The sequence below is a fragment of the Saimiri boliviensis genome, chromosome 12 (genome assembly GCF_048565385.1).
Source record: "Saimiri boliviensis isolate mSaiBol1 chromosome 12, mSaiBol1.pri, whole genome shotgun sequence".
Lineage (NCBI taxonomy): Eukaryota > Metazoa > Chordata > Mammalia > Primates > Cebidae > Saimiri > Saimiri boliviensis.
The window spans coordinates 5,354,038-5,369,287 of record NC_133460.1 but is presented as its reverse complement, the minus strand read 5'-3'; the positions used below and the strand labels follow the sequence as shown (position 1 = coordinate 5,369,287).

Sequence of the window (15,250 nt, the reverse complement as noted above, 5' to 3'; positions counted from 1 at the left end):
TTAAATGCAAATTTTGACTTTCTGTCTGTAATCATATAAAATGTTTGGCACTAAAAGTTTAATCAGGAATGTAATTTTATATAGAGGCAGTAATGGAGTGGTAGCCACACATAACAGAGTGAAGCTTCCCCGGCGTGGATCTTCGGAAGTGCTGGCCTCCCTGCTCCCAGCTGAGCCAGGAAAACCCTGCTTGGCTCCAAGAGAGGCGTCTCAAAGATGATTCCTGATCTCAGGCACGTCCCCTGTCCTGTCACCAATCCTGGTGCTTCATCGTCCTTTAAAATCCAAATGGGGTGATCAGGTGTTCTTCTTCTGTGTCCTCTGGTCTTCTAGCATCCTGGATAGGCCACGGATGTTTAGAAAGAGTGACTCCACCCTGCCCCAGCCTAAGATGATGGCTCATTTATCAAGACCAGGCTGGAGGCTCAGCCACCAGAGCTTCTGTTGTTTGGGAGGAAGGCTGCCAGCAGCAGATGTTTGTCCTCGCCTCAGCTCCCTGCAGCCTTTGAGCTCCATCTGCCGCGCACTCAGGCACAGCTGCCAGTGTTTCCCCTCCGTACTCACCTTTCACCTCTCACGGAGGCCAGGGCTTCATGTACCTGGGCCCAAAAGGGAGATGGCGGCCCAGACCGTGCGACTCTGGTGCCACGATCCTTCCCAGCAGCTCGCTGGGCATCTTTCTGCACTAGCCTGCCAGCATGCTGGAAGCAGCTCCAGTCGAGGTTGTTGAGCAGGGTTGCAGTTGCAGCCCGTCACTCTGGTCTTGCTGTCCCAACTTGTTAGGGCAAGAGAGTCAGATCACACACAGTGGTCTCCAGACTGTATCATCCGGTGGAGTGGGAGCAGGCACGTGTCCTCCCGTTTCTAACTAACGTGTGCGTTGCTTCAGGGCCTTTGCAATGTCTGCTCCCTGGTCCTCAATGCTCTTCCTCATTGGCCACCCCAGAGCTCAGCCCAAATGTCCCCCTTCAGAGGGTCAGCTGTCGGTCTTCCCAATTAAACCATCTGCTACCCCACCTCCCATCACTCATGGTCTCAACAGCCTATTTATGTCCCTCATGGCCATTATCTCAATCTGTAGTTCTCATCTTTATATTATCTCTTGAATGGTTCTTTGGGAGGATTACTCTTCCTAGAGGGTGCAAAATGGATTGCAGGGATGGTGAGAGGGGGGCGGAAATGTTGGATTCGGGACGAGGGTGGAACTGGTAGCACTGAACTTCTTGAGAGAGGATTGGCCCTGGAAAAAGAAAGTAGCAATGGAGAAGGAAGTAATTAGACAGTGAAGAGAACGCTTCACGTGGGAGGTGAGGAGAATGGGCGATTGTGATTGTGTGTTAGGACTGAGGAAGAAGGAGGAGGAGGCCCAGCTTTCTAAACTGGGGATTTGAGTGGATGGGGATGACTTGCCGAAAATACAGAGTAGGTTTGAGTAGAAGGATGCTGTGCTCATTTGGGAAATGTTGAGTTCTGGGCCCCTATAGAAGACCCAGCTGAGATTTGCAGGTTGGTATCCAATGGAGAAGTCATCAGAGAGGTGATGGTACTCGAAGCCGTGAGAGTGGAAGGTGCTTCCTTGGGAAAGAGGCAGGATGAAAAAATAAGATGGCCCCAATTTAGGGTGGCCACACCTCCCAGTTTGCCAAGATATTCCTGCCTTGTATCTGTTGTTCCAGCATAATTTCTAATAGTCCCCCGCCCCATCCTTTCACTCTCACATGTCCCAGTTTAAACAGTAGACCATCTTATGTGGTCACCCTACCCATATAAGAAGGTTGGAGAAATTCAGAGTTTATAGGAGGGCATAAGAATCCGCTGAAAAAAACCTGAATGTGAACAGAGTGGTGGAAAGAAAAACCAGGGTACTGTTGGGTAATGCATGTCAAGGGCATGAAATTGCCAAGGGAAGAATGATTCATGTCATACGGGTCACAGGTGAAGTCATGCAAGGATCAGAAGTGCATTGGATTCAGCTACCAAGTCTTGATGACCTTGTAATCAGGATGGTGGAAATATGCCAGAGGTGGGTGGGTTTGAGGAGCAAATGGATGATGAGGATGTAGAGACAGTCAGTTCCTCTAAGCTTTGCTGTGAGAAAAGGAGAGATGTTAGAAGAGTTTGCAGACATGGGCATGGGAGAACAAGAGACGCTTCACGGGACGGGAGGCATCTGAGTGTGCCTCGGTACTGGAAGGCGACCTGATGGAGAAAGCTTCAGGAGAGGGGGTGTCCACAGGATAGAGCCATGTTCCCGAGGGAGAGAGAGCAGATGCGAGAAGGGACACCTTCCCTGCAAACAGGCAAGAAAGAGCAAGTTTGGGTGTAAGGAAGTCCGTAGGCTTCATGGTGGGGGGGATTTGCAGAGTAGCATTTATTTTCTCCTCTGAAGTAGGAGGCATCTGAGAGGTGGGGGAGGTTGAAGATGGGAAGAAAGTAGACAGTCGCTTTAAATAGCTGCATGGAAAATGGGAGAAGGAATTCGCTCATTGAGAAGACTCTTACTGGGTGCCTTCTGTGCTCCAAGCCCTGGGAATCAGCTAGTCAATAGAACACTCCAATGGGACTGGTGTTCTCCTTGGGAAAAGAACAACGATGGTGGTGGCAGTAAAAGCGAACATTGGAGGCTGAAGACCCCTCCCCATCTTACAATGAGGTGGCTGTCAGTGGTGGGGCATTTTTTTTTTTTTTCACTAGAACTCAACAGCTTGGGTCTAGACACAGACAACACGGACAACTGATGGTCTAGTGATGGCAGCACACAAAGGAAGGTGAGTTGAAGTTCTGGGGGGAAAACAGATGGCAGGTAAAGTTATGGACCATTCCATCAAATCTCAGTGTGAAACACAGAGCACAGTGAAGATGTTTCTTTTTTTTTTTTTCTCTTTTTCCTGTGACTTGCATTGCTATTGTGAGTGTCCTTGAACACATCTCTCTGGGGGCATACAAAAGTATTTCTCTAAAATAGACGTTAAGAACGGAAACACTGTGTCCAAAGGAAAACACATCATCAATTTAGGTAAACATTGCTAAATTGTCTGTTGCAAATGCCTCACCAGTTTGTGCTCCCATCAGCAGCACCTAAAGCGCCTCCTTCACATACCCTTGCCAACATGGGCCATTATCTTTCTAAGTGTTACCAAGTGGAGGAACAAACCGAAGGTCCTTGCGTTTTCCTGTGTGTTCTGCTGAATGTTTGTCTTGGTGAGCATCTTTTTTCTTTTTTCTTTTCTTTTTTTTTTTTTTTTTGAGAGTCTCGCTCTGTCACCCAGGCTGGAGTGCAGTGGCACCATCTCAGCTCACTGCAACCTCCGCCTACCAGGTTCAAGCAGGTCTCCTGCCTCAGCCTCCCAAGTAGCTGAGATTACAAGTGCCCACCACCACGCCTGGCTAATTTTTTTTTTTTTGTATTTTTAGTAGAGACAGGGTTTTGCCGTGTTGGCCAAGCTGGTCTTAAACTCCTGACCTCAGGTCATCCACCTGCCTTAGCCTCCCAAAGTGCTGGGATTACAGGCGTGAGCCACCACGCCCAGTGAGCATCTTATTTTTTAAGTTATCTTGCTGGGAAAGCTGTAGTATACAGTGATGATGGTGGAAGTATTTTAGAGGACAGCTCGGAGAGGGGATACCTGTCAGGTTGGAACAAGGGCACCTGGGAAGCTTTTGGAGGAAATCAAATGAGAGACAGTAGAGTTTATCTGACAGTTGGAGAAGAAGGGATAGATCCTACAGACCCTTTAATTTGTGTTGTATTTTATTTTTCTAGATTTAGGATGTACAGGTACATATTTCGCACCTGCATGTATTGCATAGTGCTGACGTCTAAGCTTTTAGTAGACCCATCAATAGAATAGTGAGCACTGTACCCAAAAGGTAATTTTTCAACCCTCCTCTGCCTCCCACCCGTACATCTTTTGCTATCTCCAGTGGCTATTATCCCACTCTATATGCTACATGTTCTTACTGTTTAGTTCTCCGTTATAACTGGAGACATTTTAGAAGGAAAATGCCAGGGACTGGGTGACCTTGCAGGAAGTCAGGAGGGAGGGATCAGCACTGACAGAGGCTTGTATTTTGGAGTTTGAGCGACTATGCTTTTAACCAGGAAGAATGATGCAGAAGGAGATGGAGGTTTGGGGCTCTTTGCCAAGGTCTTGCCTTGACCTGTTGGATGTCAGCTGTTTTCTTGGACCATTGAATAGGAGCTGTTCCTCTTGGTTTGTGGCACAGATTTGCGTTTGCTTCGGTCATGCCTCTGGGGACATGGGGTCCTGTGTGCTGGGCCAGGTGTTGGGCCCTTGTGTGCTTGGGGCTACCACATCTGCTGCTGCTGCCACTGGGTCTGCCCTGCGTCTCAAGGAATTCCAGCAAGTGAACTTCATCCCATCATCAGGCGTTGAACTGGTCAGTTTCTGCATGGGCTGTTTACAGGTCATAGGTTTCCTACCTGTCTCCCCTGCTGCCCTGCACATTCCACAAAGGCAGAGACTATGTCTGGCCTGTGAACTGTCCTCTCCTAGAAAAAGGCCCTGCAAAGTTTCCCTGTAAAGGGCCACAGAGGGATTATTTCAGGGCCTTTGGGGCTGTGCCATCTCTGTTGCTACTGAACTGCCTTAGTAACCTGAAAGCTGCCTTGATGATATGTAAACAGATGGGTGTGGCTGTATTCCAATAAAGCTTTATTTTTGGATGCTGAAATTTGAATTTCACATCATTTTCACATGTCAAAGAATAGTATTCTTGTGATTCTTTTTCCCCAACCATTTAAAATTGCAAGAGCCATTCTTAGCCCGTGAGCCACATAAACACAGGCAGTGGGCCTGTGGTCTGAATTCATAGTTTGTTGACCCCCATCCTAAAGTTTAGCACAGGGCCTGTAATGGTAGGAAATGCACATGTCATATTGTAGAAGTGTTGGCTACAATGAGTTCTATGTTTCTCTTCAAAGCATCAGTATGTCCATATGTTTAGTTCTTTGTCCTCCATTTTATTTATTTATTTATTTATTTATTTTTATTTATTTTTTTAAGAGTACAGTATTTTTTTATTCACTAATAAACTAAAAGCCAATTTCTTGGTATTTCTCATGTGTACTTCATTTATTTTATTAATAAACAAAGCCCTGTATGGGAAGCCTTTGCCTAGTCCTCCGACTCTGATTCATCTTCATCCTGACTAATCTGTAAGTAACAAAGTTCCTATGTCTCCTTGTCAGATGCAACCACTCGAAGCCAATCACAGAGACTGTTCTTCTTAAGGTATTTCTTGGTAAGGTATTTCAAATACCTTTTAGAGAACTGTTTCTCAGAAACAACAGTGATGTTATTCTCGAAGGGTTCATTGTGAACAACATTCCTGAGATTTCCAGTTTTGCCATTAACTTTAACCTTCTCCTGTAGAAACTACTCAAAATTTCCAGAATCAAAAATTTCATCTTCTACTGGATGACTAAGATCCAAATTAAACTTCCAGTTGGACTTCTTGGGTTCCTTGTCTTTCCGAGGCGCCACGTTGTGAGTCAGCTGTGTGAGCACAGAGTGTCCTCCATTTTGAAGTTTAACTTCCTCATAATTTCAGTTAACAACCTTCTCCACCAGTTCTAATTGGTAGTTCACACCTGTTCCCCCAGTCCCTTGCTCAGTCCTGACTCATCATGGTCACCGGCTCTAGTCACCTGCTCCAATCACTTGCTTTGACCTAGGTCACCCCTGGCTACCTGCTCTAAACTGCCCATAACCATCCTTCCTGCCAAACTACCCTCCCCACCTCTCCAGCTTGAACCCCTGCTCCCTTTAAAATAGCCAATCAGAATTAGTCTAGATTTTGTGGTCTAACCCTAGCCAATAGGAGATCAACACCGCAGTAGGGGCAGCCTCCATCAGGTGTAAATACCCCTTTCCCTCCTTGTCCAGGCATGCTTGCCCTTGTTCCATCTGAGAGCTGCACCCTTCTGTAGAAGTAGATTACCTTGCTGAGGAAATTTATATTTGAGTGCTACTTCTTTTGTGGCACCAAAAATTTACAAATAACAGAAGAAAAGAAAGAAGGTGCATGAGTTGTGTTTTTGTGCTTGCTTTCTCCTGCAGAGTGGGTGAAGAAACAGTATGGAGGACTAGTAAAATGGAAAGATATGGTATCAGTAGGTCTTCATCCTGCTCCTAATGCATGGTGTGACCTGGAGCCAGTTGTCACAGCTCTTTGGGCCTCAGCTGTCCTATCTGTGTAATGGGACCCAGACAGGACACATAGCTTTCTTAAGGGTGGTGAAAATGCTCTCATGGCTGGGCATGGTGGCTCACGCCCGTAATCCCAGCACCTTGGGAGCCCGAGGCAGGCAGATCACCTGAGATTAGGACTTTGAGACCAGCCTGGCCAACATGGTGAAACCCCATCTCTACTAAAAATACAAAAAGCAGCCAGGTGTGATGGCAGGCACCTGTATTCCCAGTTACTCAGAAGGCTGAGGCAGGAGAATCACTTGAACCCAGGAAATAGAGGTTACAGTGAGCCAAGATCATACCACTGCACTGTAGCCTGGGTGACAGGGTGAGACTTTGTTGCACGAAGAGGAAAACGCTTTTGCTCTTAAGCCCACTGAAAAGCATTAAGTTATTGCACAAAGCAGGAGAAGCAGCATAATAGACCAGCAAATTTCTAAATCCTGACAAGCCAGTATTTATGCTGCAGCCCGCCCAGGGCTCAGCTGCAGAGGCAGCGATATCCTAACAGTGAGCAGGAGGATTTGACATCTGGTACCCAAGAAGTTTGTTAAGGTTGCCCAGTCACTTGCTGACACGTGCTAGCAAATTCTCATGCTTTCTCCAAAAGGAGGGTATACTGTGGGCTTCGCTCCCACAAAATTTTGGTAAATCTTCCAAGAAGATCTGCCTTTCTTCTTGTTAAAGGAAGCATTTGATGGCAGCCTGGATGAAATAGCTATCCAGTCTGAGTGACATTATGGCTGTTGTTAAACTAAAGCTGAACCTCTTATACCTGGAGGGCATCAGTTGACTCTCCTCTTTGTCAGAAAACCCGTGCAGGACGCCATGTGGTCTGAGGGACACTAGAGCATGACTGTGCCTTTGCTGTCTGTAGGGAGTCTGTGCAGGCAGTCAGTTCTTCTCCATCCTGCTTTCTTCCTTGGGTCAGGACAAGACCAATTCACTAAACGCACCAAGCCTCTTCCAGACAAACAGCACAGGGGCGGGTGTGGTGGCCCACGCCTGTAATACCAGCACTTTGGGAGGCCAAGGCAGGCGAATCACGAGGTCAGGAGTTCGAGACCAGCCTGCCCAACATGATGAAACCCTGTCTCTACTAAAAATACAAAACTTAGCCTGGCATGGTGGCGAGTGCCTATAATTCCAGCTACTCAGGAGGCTGAGGCAGGAGAATCACTTAAACTCGGGAGGCAGCAGTTGTGGTGAGCCAAGATCACGCCACTATACTCCAGCCTGGGCAGCAGAACAAGACTCCATCTTGGAAAAAAAATAAAAATAAAAACAGCACAGCAAACAGGAAGAGTTCAGTGGTTACGATCAAATTTTAAACCAACTGTCAAAGTACAAGCCACTAGTAAACAGAAGATGGGATCTGGTTTTTTGTTTTTTAAAGCATATTGAATCCTCTGTGATATAAGAATTTTAGAGGGGAAAAAACAAATTCTCCTTCTCTGCAGTACATTTACTGCTGCTCGCTCTGTCTTTCTATGCTGAAATGTTTCTGTTTCACTGCCATTCATCTCTCTTGATTGGTTTTGCTTTTTTTTTTTTTTTTCTTCTCAGATGTTGCTAAATTTGCTTGTAAAGTTTTGTTTATTCATCGGTGCTCAGTTGAAAGGTGCGGGATCATTAATCTAACTATTCAAGGTTAACCATGCTTTATGCTGAAATTGCCTTTTTGTGGAACAGATTTCAAGGTTTTGCAAAAGTTGAGTGCTACCTCATTTTTGACATTTCTGCAATGAATCCTGTTTGAAATGTGATTTGAATCTAATCATCATCTTATTTGTGGAGGAAGATAAAAATAATATACAAATATTGCAGTAAAATTGCATTTTTCCCTGCCCCCTGTTATGTATTTCAATGCAGCTAGATTCTGCTAGGGTGGCACCCGGCAATGGCATCCCTGCTTTAATTCTGTCTTTCATTTTTTTTTCCCTCCCAGAAGGCTTAAACGTATTTCCTTTCTATCTAACATAAGTTGTACAGGGCTTCTCAAGAGTGTGCATTGAAGAAATGGAGCTTACACAATTACTTCTACACCTTATTATGGAATCTCAGGGTAAACAGGGCTGACAAGGTCATCTCATTCATCTCCTTATGCAATTACAGAATTATTTCTTTGAAGGAACAAATGAAGACTCTCTTCTTGTGTGAACAAGTTTATAAGTGCCTGCATCTGAGAGTGTGTGGATGTGGCATTTTAATTACAGACCAAGCTGCAAGCTTTGCTGTTTTCTCCAGTCCAGTATAGCCCATGGTTCCCACATCACATCATGGAGCTCTTGCTCAGCCCATGACCTGGGAGGTTTCTTTTCTAACTAAAGTGTACCCTTCCCTTAGAAGTAGTCTGCAGGGGCTGGCACCGGACGGCCTCTCTCAGTAAACTCACATCCAGAGACTGCTGCATTGCTGTGTAAATGATAGCTGTGTCCAAGTGGGTCTCGCTCACCCTATTTCATCTGCACCCCCTTCCTGTTTGCTATCTACAAATTCTCTCTCCCTTTATTAGAGCTTGCTCTTCTAAAGCTTTTCAAAGTCTTATTCACTCTAAAATATTTACAGATTAACCGTGTTCAGCCTCAGCATGGTGTCACCGTGGGAAGATGCTATCAGTGTGGACAAGAGAAAGCTGTTAAAGCTGGTGGAGCCAAGATTTTTCATATTTAAATAATGGAGATGGGAACGGGCAGTGTGCACAGTTAGGGACATGTGGTCTAGGTTCAGACCCTGCATTTGCCATGTGCCTGTTGTGCCCGTGATATTCTTCTTCTTTTTTTTTTTTTTTTGAGACAGAGTTTCGCTCTTGTTACCCAGGCTGGAGTGCAATGGCGCGATCTCGGCTCACCGCAACCTCCGCCTCCTGGGTTCAAGCAATTCTCCTGCCTCAGCCTCCTGAGTAGCTGGGATTACAGGCACGCGCCACCATGCCCAGCTAATTTTTTGTATTTTTTTTTAGTAGAGACGGGGTTTCACTATGTTGACCGGGATGATCTCGAACTCTTGACCTCGTGATCCACCCGCCTCGGCCTCCCAAAGTGCTGGGATTACAGGCTTGAGCCACCGCGCCTGGCTGATATTCTTTACCCTCTTTTACCTCAGCTTTCCTCATCTTTATTTTTATTATTATTATTATTTTTTTTGAGATAGAGTCTTGCTCTGTTGCCCAGGCTGGAGTACGGTGGTGCCATCTCGGCTCACTGCTACCTCTGTCTCCCAGGTTCAAGTGATTCTCTTGCCTCAGCCTCCTGAGTAGCTGGGATTATAGACAGGCACCACCACACTTGGCTAATTTTTATATTTTCAGTAGAGACAGGATTTCACCATGTTAGCCAGGCTGGTCTCAAACTCCTGACCTCAAGTGATCCACCTGCTTTGGCCTCCCAAAATGCTGGAATTATAGGAAGCTTTTCCTATCTTTAAAATGGACACAGTAACAAACCAACTTTCTAGCACGACTGGGAGAACAGAGCAAGGTAATGCACAGAAAGTGATTAGCACAGCAACTCATGCTTCACATCTACACATCAAAGTTAGCAGAAAGCTAAGCAAATGACTCCCTTGCTGTAAATGATCTGATTCTAGTTCCAGGTGGCTGAAGTACTAGTCTGCAGGAAGAGTATGCCAGTGAGGTCTTTGTATGGGACAGCCTCCCACGTGAGTGTGGGGATTCCATTTAAGAACGCATTTCTAAGCTTTGCACTGCTGTCCTGTTCTCATGATGATAGGTGGTCACACTTACTGCAGCTCAATTTGGGCAGGACATTTTGGCTAGGAATGCTGATACCCATAAAGGTCATGTATGCATTCTTGTGTGAGCCTTTCTTGTTTTTTGAGATCGAGTTTCGCTCTTGTTACCCAGGCTGGAGTGCAATGGCGCGATCTCGGCGTGTGAGCCTTTCTTTAACCACTGAGAGTATTTTCTTTGATGACTTACGTCCCCTTCTTGCTGTGTATTGGCATGAGTGAGTCTGAGTTCTCCTTCATTTGTTCATCCAACAATTACTGAATAGCTAATTAACCCCAATGCTGGGGATACAGCAAACATAATTCCTGCACTCACTTTTGGAACTTATATTTGGTAGAAGAAACAACAACAACAACAACCAATAAATGGACAAATTATTAAAGCCACCACAGGTGGTAAGATGCTGTGAAAGAAAGCAAGGCATGCCAGAGAGAAGAGAAGTCCTTTTAGTATCTCCAGTTGCTAAAATAGTACCTGAAACATAGTAGGAGCTCAGTGATTACTCACTGAATAAATGTTTAGGGTAATTGGAATTGCTTAGGTAAGGGAATCCACAAAGATTCTCTTGGGAGCTGGTATTTGAACAGAAATCTAAAGGACTGTTCGTGAGATAATTGAGGGGCCAGATAGCAGTGGGAGGAAGGGAACCGTGGGTGGTGAGAAAGACAGAGTGCTGGAAAGATAGTGGGTTGTTTGAGGAACTGCAGAATAAAGAGTTTCTGTAAAAAGCAAAGAGAAAGGTGTTGGGATAGTCATCGATTGACCCCAGATGAGGCTCAGGGAGTACCCAGGACCATGACTGGGGGCATAGGTTCTGGAGAGGAGCTTGGTTTAACTGAAGTGGAAGGAGAAATGACCAAAGTGTTGGTGAAGTCCAGGTCCACTGGCGACCACTCAGTGAACCTCAAATCCATGCAATTAGGCTTGGTGACCCTGAAGGATGAGGAGTTGGCCCTGAGAATAAGGAGTTCTTGTAAGTTCAACCACTGGCTTTCAGTTACAGCCTTCATCACATCGCTCACCTCCTGTGAGCATCCACGGCCTTCATTTTCAATGGAGAAAAAAGTTAAGACGCATTTCTTCCCATTGCTGTTTTGGAATCCACTCAGAGCACTCAGTGCCTTCTCTTGTTCTCATTGGAATCTTGCTGTCCCATGCAACTTAATTTCTGTTTACACTCCTCAGATTGGCATGTGCAAGTCTTGCTTGTGAGGGAAGAGCTACCCTAGATGTAAAAGGACTTGATCAGGAAAAAACAAAGCAAAACAAAACTTCTGAAGAGAGGGGTGTAAAAAAAATAAAGCTATTAGCATCAACTTAAATTCAAGATATTTGGGATGATAAATCTGCTTATGGGCTCATAAAGCGGGCACTAGCTCAAGGTTATGTGAAACGAAGAAAATATCTAGCATTGCTCAGCTGTTTTAGGCAGCCTAATTATATTCTAACCTCATGCACTTGGGATTCCGTTTTCCTTTACGTTTGTTTTAAGGGTGTACAGCGGGCACCTGTCAGTTCTGCAGCCCAGAATCCATGCCCCTGCTTCTCTAAGAATGCCCATTTTCCCCCCTGGTGATGATTCCTCCCCGTTCTCAGCCCTGTGACTTCCAGGAGTGCTTCCTCTGTCTCAGTCAACAGGGAGCGAGGGGGTGGCTTCCACCTGGCTCTTTGAAGCACTGTGTACCCCAGTCATTATGATTGTTGAAAGGTGAGCATGTGCACCTCTCAGCACCTGTGATGAGTCTATGGGATTTTTTAAATGTGCTTGAACTTGGGGGTCTGAAGCTGTTCACAGCCACTTTGGCACCATGTGGAGTCTAGGAATGAAACTCACACTCACAGAAAGTGTGAAGGAGAGCGGAACTGAGAGAGAGATGAAGACTAAGACCCAATGGCATCATTTAATGGTGATTTAAAACATTCGTTTTTATTTTGAATTATTATTACTTTTGATTAATTTGTCTTTTAGTTGACAAACAGAAATTGTATATATTCGTCATGGTGTGTGTGTATATATATATATATATATATATATATATATATATATATTTGTCATGTTGCACACACACACACACACACACGCGCACACACATACACAATGGAATACTACTCAGCCTTAAAAAGAAGGAAATCTGGCTGGGCATGACAGCTCTCACTAGTAATCTCAGCATTTTGGGAGGCCAAGATGAGGGGATTGCTTGAACCCAGGAGTTTAATGCTGTAGTGGGCTATGATTGCACCACTGCACTGTCGCCTGGGTGACAGAGTGAGACTCTGTCTCAAAAAGAAAAAGAAAAACAAACAGAAAAAGGAAATTCTGACATTTGTGGCATTATGGATGAACCTGCAAGACATTAGGTTAAATAAAATAAGCCAGGCATAGACATACAAACACATCGTCTCGGTTATATGTGGTATCTAAAAAAACGTCTAATTCACAAAGGCGGAGAAAAGAATAGAGTGGCAGTTCCCAGGGGCTGTCGGGTGGAGAGGGAGAGTCCTGGAGATGCTGAACGACTTGGAAGGGACACTTGGAAGGTCCCTCGATCCAGCAAAGCCTTACCCCTTTTATCCCTCCAACTATTGAGCTGTCTAAACTAGTAAATCCCCCTTTTTTAACCTCTTCAGGCAGCTTGGCTTTGCACTTTTGCCAGTTGCAACCAGAAGAATTCGAACCGTGGCAGGGGGTTCTCAGCAGTATGTTCCATTCATGAGGAGGACTCAGGAGACGCATGTTGCAGTGATTTTGAGAGAGAATGGCTTCCTCCTTCCTAGAGCCCATTTTTCTGTTCTGTGGGCACTAGCGGGGAAAGGAGACAATAATGAAACCACATGCACAGATGCATACAGGACTCTGCAGAGACGGTGCATGTATTGTCAAGACGTCTTGCCCATCGCTGGGTTACTCACATATCCTTCATTTCTTTGTGTTTCTTTCAAGACTCTTCAGTCGTGAAACGACATCTTTTATTTTTCTTGATAGTACTTAAGGAAATGTGGTCATTAAGTTCATCACGATGAAAGCAGGCACCTGGTTTTTAAAGTATTCGATTTCTTCACGTGCATCCTCTCTGCGGTTTGATTCTCAGAACTCTAAAATGAAGGTTCACTTAGTCTAATTGCTCTTCTAAGAACCTGTGATGTTTGATCTTGGACGCCTGTACCTAAGCTGTGGTATGAGGGTGGCATACTCAGAAACATCTGAAATTGAATGACAAGAGTAAACACGAGATGGGTTTCTCTGGGCGCTGATCAGCAATGACCCTCTGCTCAAAAATTCAGCTCAGGTTATAGCCACCAAACAAATCTTGGGCCAGAGATACTCAGGGACTCTAAGACATGAGGCTGTGCCCAGGAGGAATCTAGCTATGGACTTGTAACGCTCAGAATAAACATTGATGCTGTCTTGCCAGGGTTTGGGATCACATGATTGTACCTCTCTGAGCTACTTAATGTGTACTGCCATCTGAGTCACCGTCTCAGGATGTCCGGCAGAAATGCGGCAGGGCTGGTGAAACGTCCAGGAGCGGATGACTTGTATGCAGGAAGGAAGGCCAGGCAAAGTGTGTTTGCGGTAAATTGCTTTTGGTCTGGAGCTCCATCTTCTCATGGCTGTCAAACGATGGATGCCTGAGAGAAGCCCCAGCTGAAAGCCATGTCTGCACTGTTGTTCTCCAAGTGGATGCTAATCCATTAATTAGAAGGTTTGCAGTTATCCTTGGCACTTTATGCGTGCATACATTAGTATTTCTATTTATGCACGTGCAACGGATGTATTTACATATCCATAAACCCTAGTCTTTCCACCTACCTCTTAGAGGTGCCATGCTAATTATTTTCTGGTTTAGAGGTGGAAAGACAAAATCTGCCTCTCCCAACACCCAAAACCTGAACTTGAGGGGAGCTGTGGTGATAATACTGAACTGAAAGGCTCTGCAGGTATCTAGTGTTTTACTTTTGTGCCAATTATTTGTTGATGTATTGATTAATTTTTGTAAAAAAAAAAAATCTGTTGAATGACTTTAGTGTGCTTGGCACTGTGTTCATTTCTGGGAATAAAATAGAGAAGAGAAGGTGTCAGCCCTTTTGCAACTTGTAATTTCGGGAGGGGCTGAAAGAAAACAAGCCTGGAGGAACCATATCTGATAGGTTAATTTAAATATGATTTAAATTATTTAAATTAAATAAACTATGAATGAAAATGAGTTGATGTGACAGTCTATGGCTAGGTGAGTCTCTCAGCTTAGATTATAAATGATGACTTTTAAAAAGAGACCACCCTTAAGCTAAAATCTGTATTATCAGTGGGGCGCACCTATAAATATCATGGGGAGTTTGGAGCAGGTGGATCAATTCATGCAAAGGCCCTGGGATAGGAACAAGCCTGGAGTGGTTTGGGAACCAAGAAAGAGTCAGTCCAGGGTTGTATTTTAGTGGGTGATGGGGAAGACAGCATGGGATGAAGCTGAGAGGTGAGTGCCAAACTGGCTTGTGGGGCTGGGTTTCTCAACCTCACCACTACTGATGTTGGAAGCTGGAGAATCCTCTCTGAGGGGGATTGCTGTCCTGTGTACGGTAAGATGTTTAGCAGCCTCCCTGCCCTCTACTCACTAGATGCTAGTCCCTTGCACTCTTCCAGTTGTGACAATAAAAACGTCTCCAGACATTTGCAAAACGTCCCCTCTAAATGTGACAAAATCTCCCTCTGTTGAAAAACAACTGAAATTGGCCTTGCCTGCAAGAAGTGTGAGTTTATTCCAGGACCCATGGAAAGCCACTGAAGGTTTGAAGCAGTGAAGTATCACGATTTGATTTACATGTTAACAGATGATTCTATTTGCTGTAGGCAAATAGATTGCAGAAAGGCAATGTGGAAGGGAAAAAAAAAAGTTCATGGCCCAAGAGAGAGGTTACAATCCTCTTGATGGAGGGCGAGATTCATGAACACAAAGTCCTGTCGGCAGATATGATTTGGATAAAGTTGGCAGAATTTATCTGTGGACCAGATGGGTGGGCAGGGAGAGAAGGAGAAGATTAAGTACAATTCTTAGGTTTTTAAATAACAAATAGGATACCCCTGCCATCCCTGAAGAGCTGACGCTGAACTGAGGGAAAACAAGCATATATATTGCACTCATTACAATGTGCTCTAATAAATGCATGAACAAAATGTTTTGGCAGCACCGAGGAAAGAGTGAATAATTCTTTCAGAGAAAGTCAGGGAAGATTGCTCAGAGGCTGTAAAAGCTTTTGAAGAATAAGCAGGATTTTTCTAAGTGGAGAA

The 15,250-nt window shown here is 44.9% G+C and overlaps 2 protein-coding genes and 1 pseudogene across 2 annotated transcripts in view; 2 read left to right on the top strand and 1 right to left on the bottom strand.

Annotated features, from left to right (window-relative positions):
* RBFOX1 (RNA binding fox-1 homolog 1) overlaps positions 1–15,250 on the top strand; it is a 2,539,409-nt gene that overhangs the window by 1,169,797 nt on the left and 1,354,362 nt on the right.
* The window catches only part of LOC104651499 (uncharacterized), a 55,336-nt gene that overhangs the window by 225 nt on the left and 39,861 nt on the right, over positions 1–15,250 (top strand). The window contains exon 2 of the mRNA XM_039478218.2: positions 234–15,250. This exon is cut by the window's right edge and continues 39,861 nt beyond it. Within this exon, the coding sequence (XP_039334152.1) occupies positions 234–730 (497 nt within the window). The 3' untranslated portion in view covers positions 731–15,250. The remainder of the gene's footprint in view (positions 1–233) is intronic.
* Positions 5,098–10,976, bottom strand: LOC101047793 (ribosomal protein eL22-like pseudogene; annotated as a pseudogene).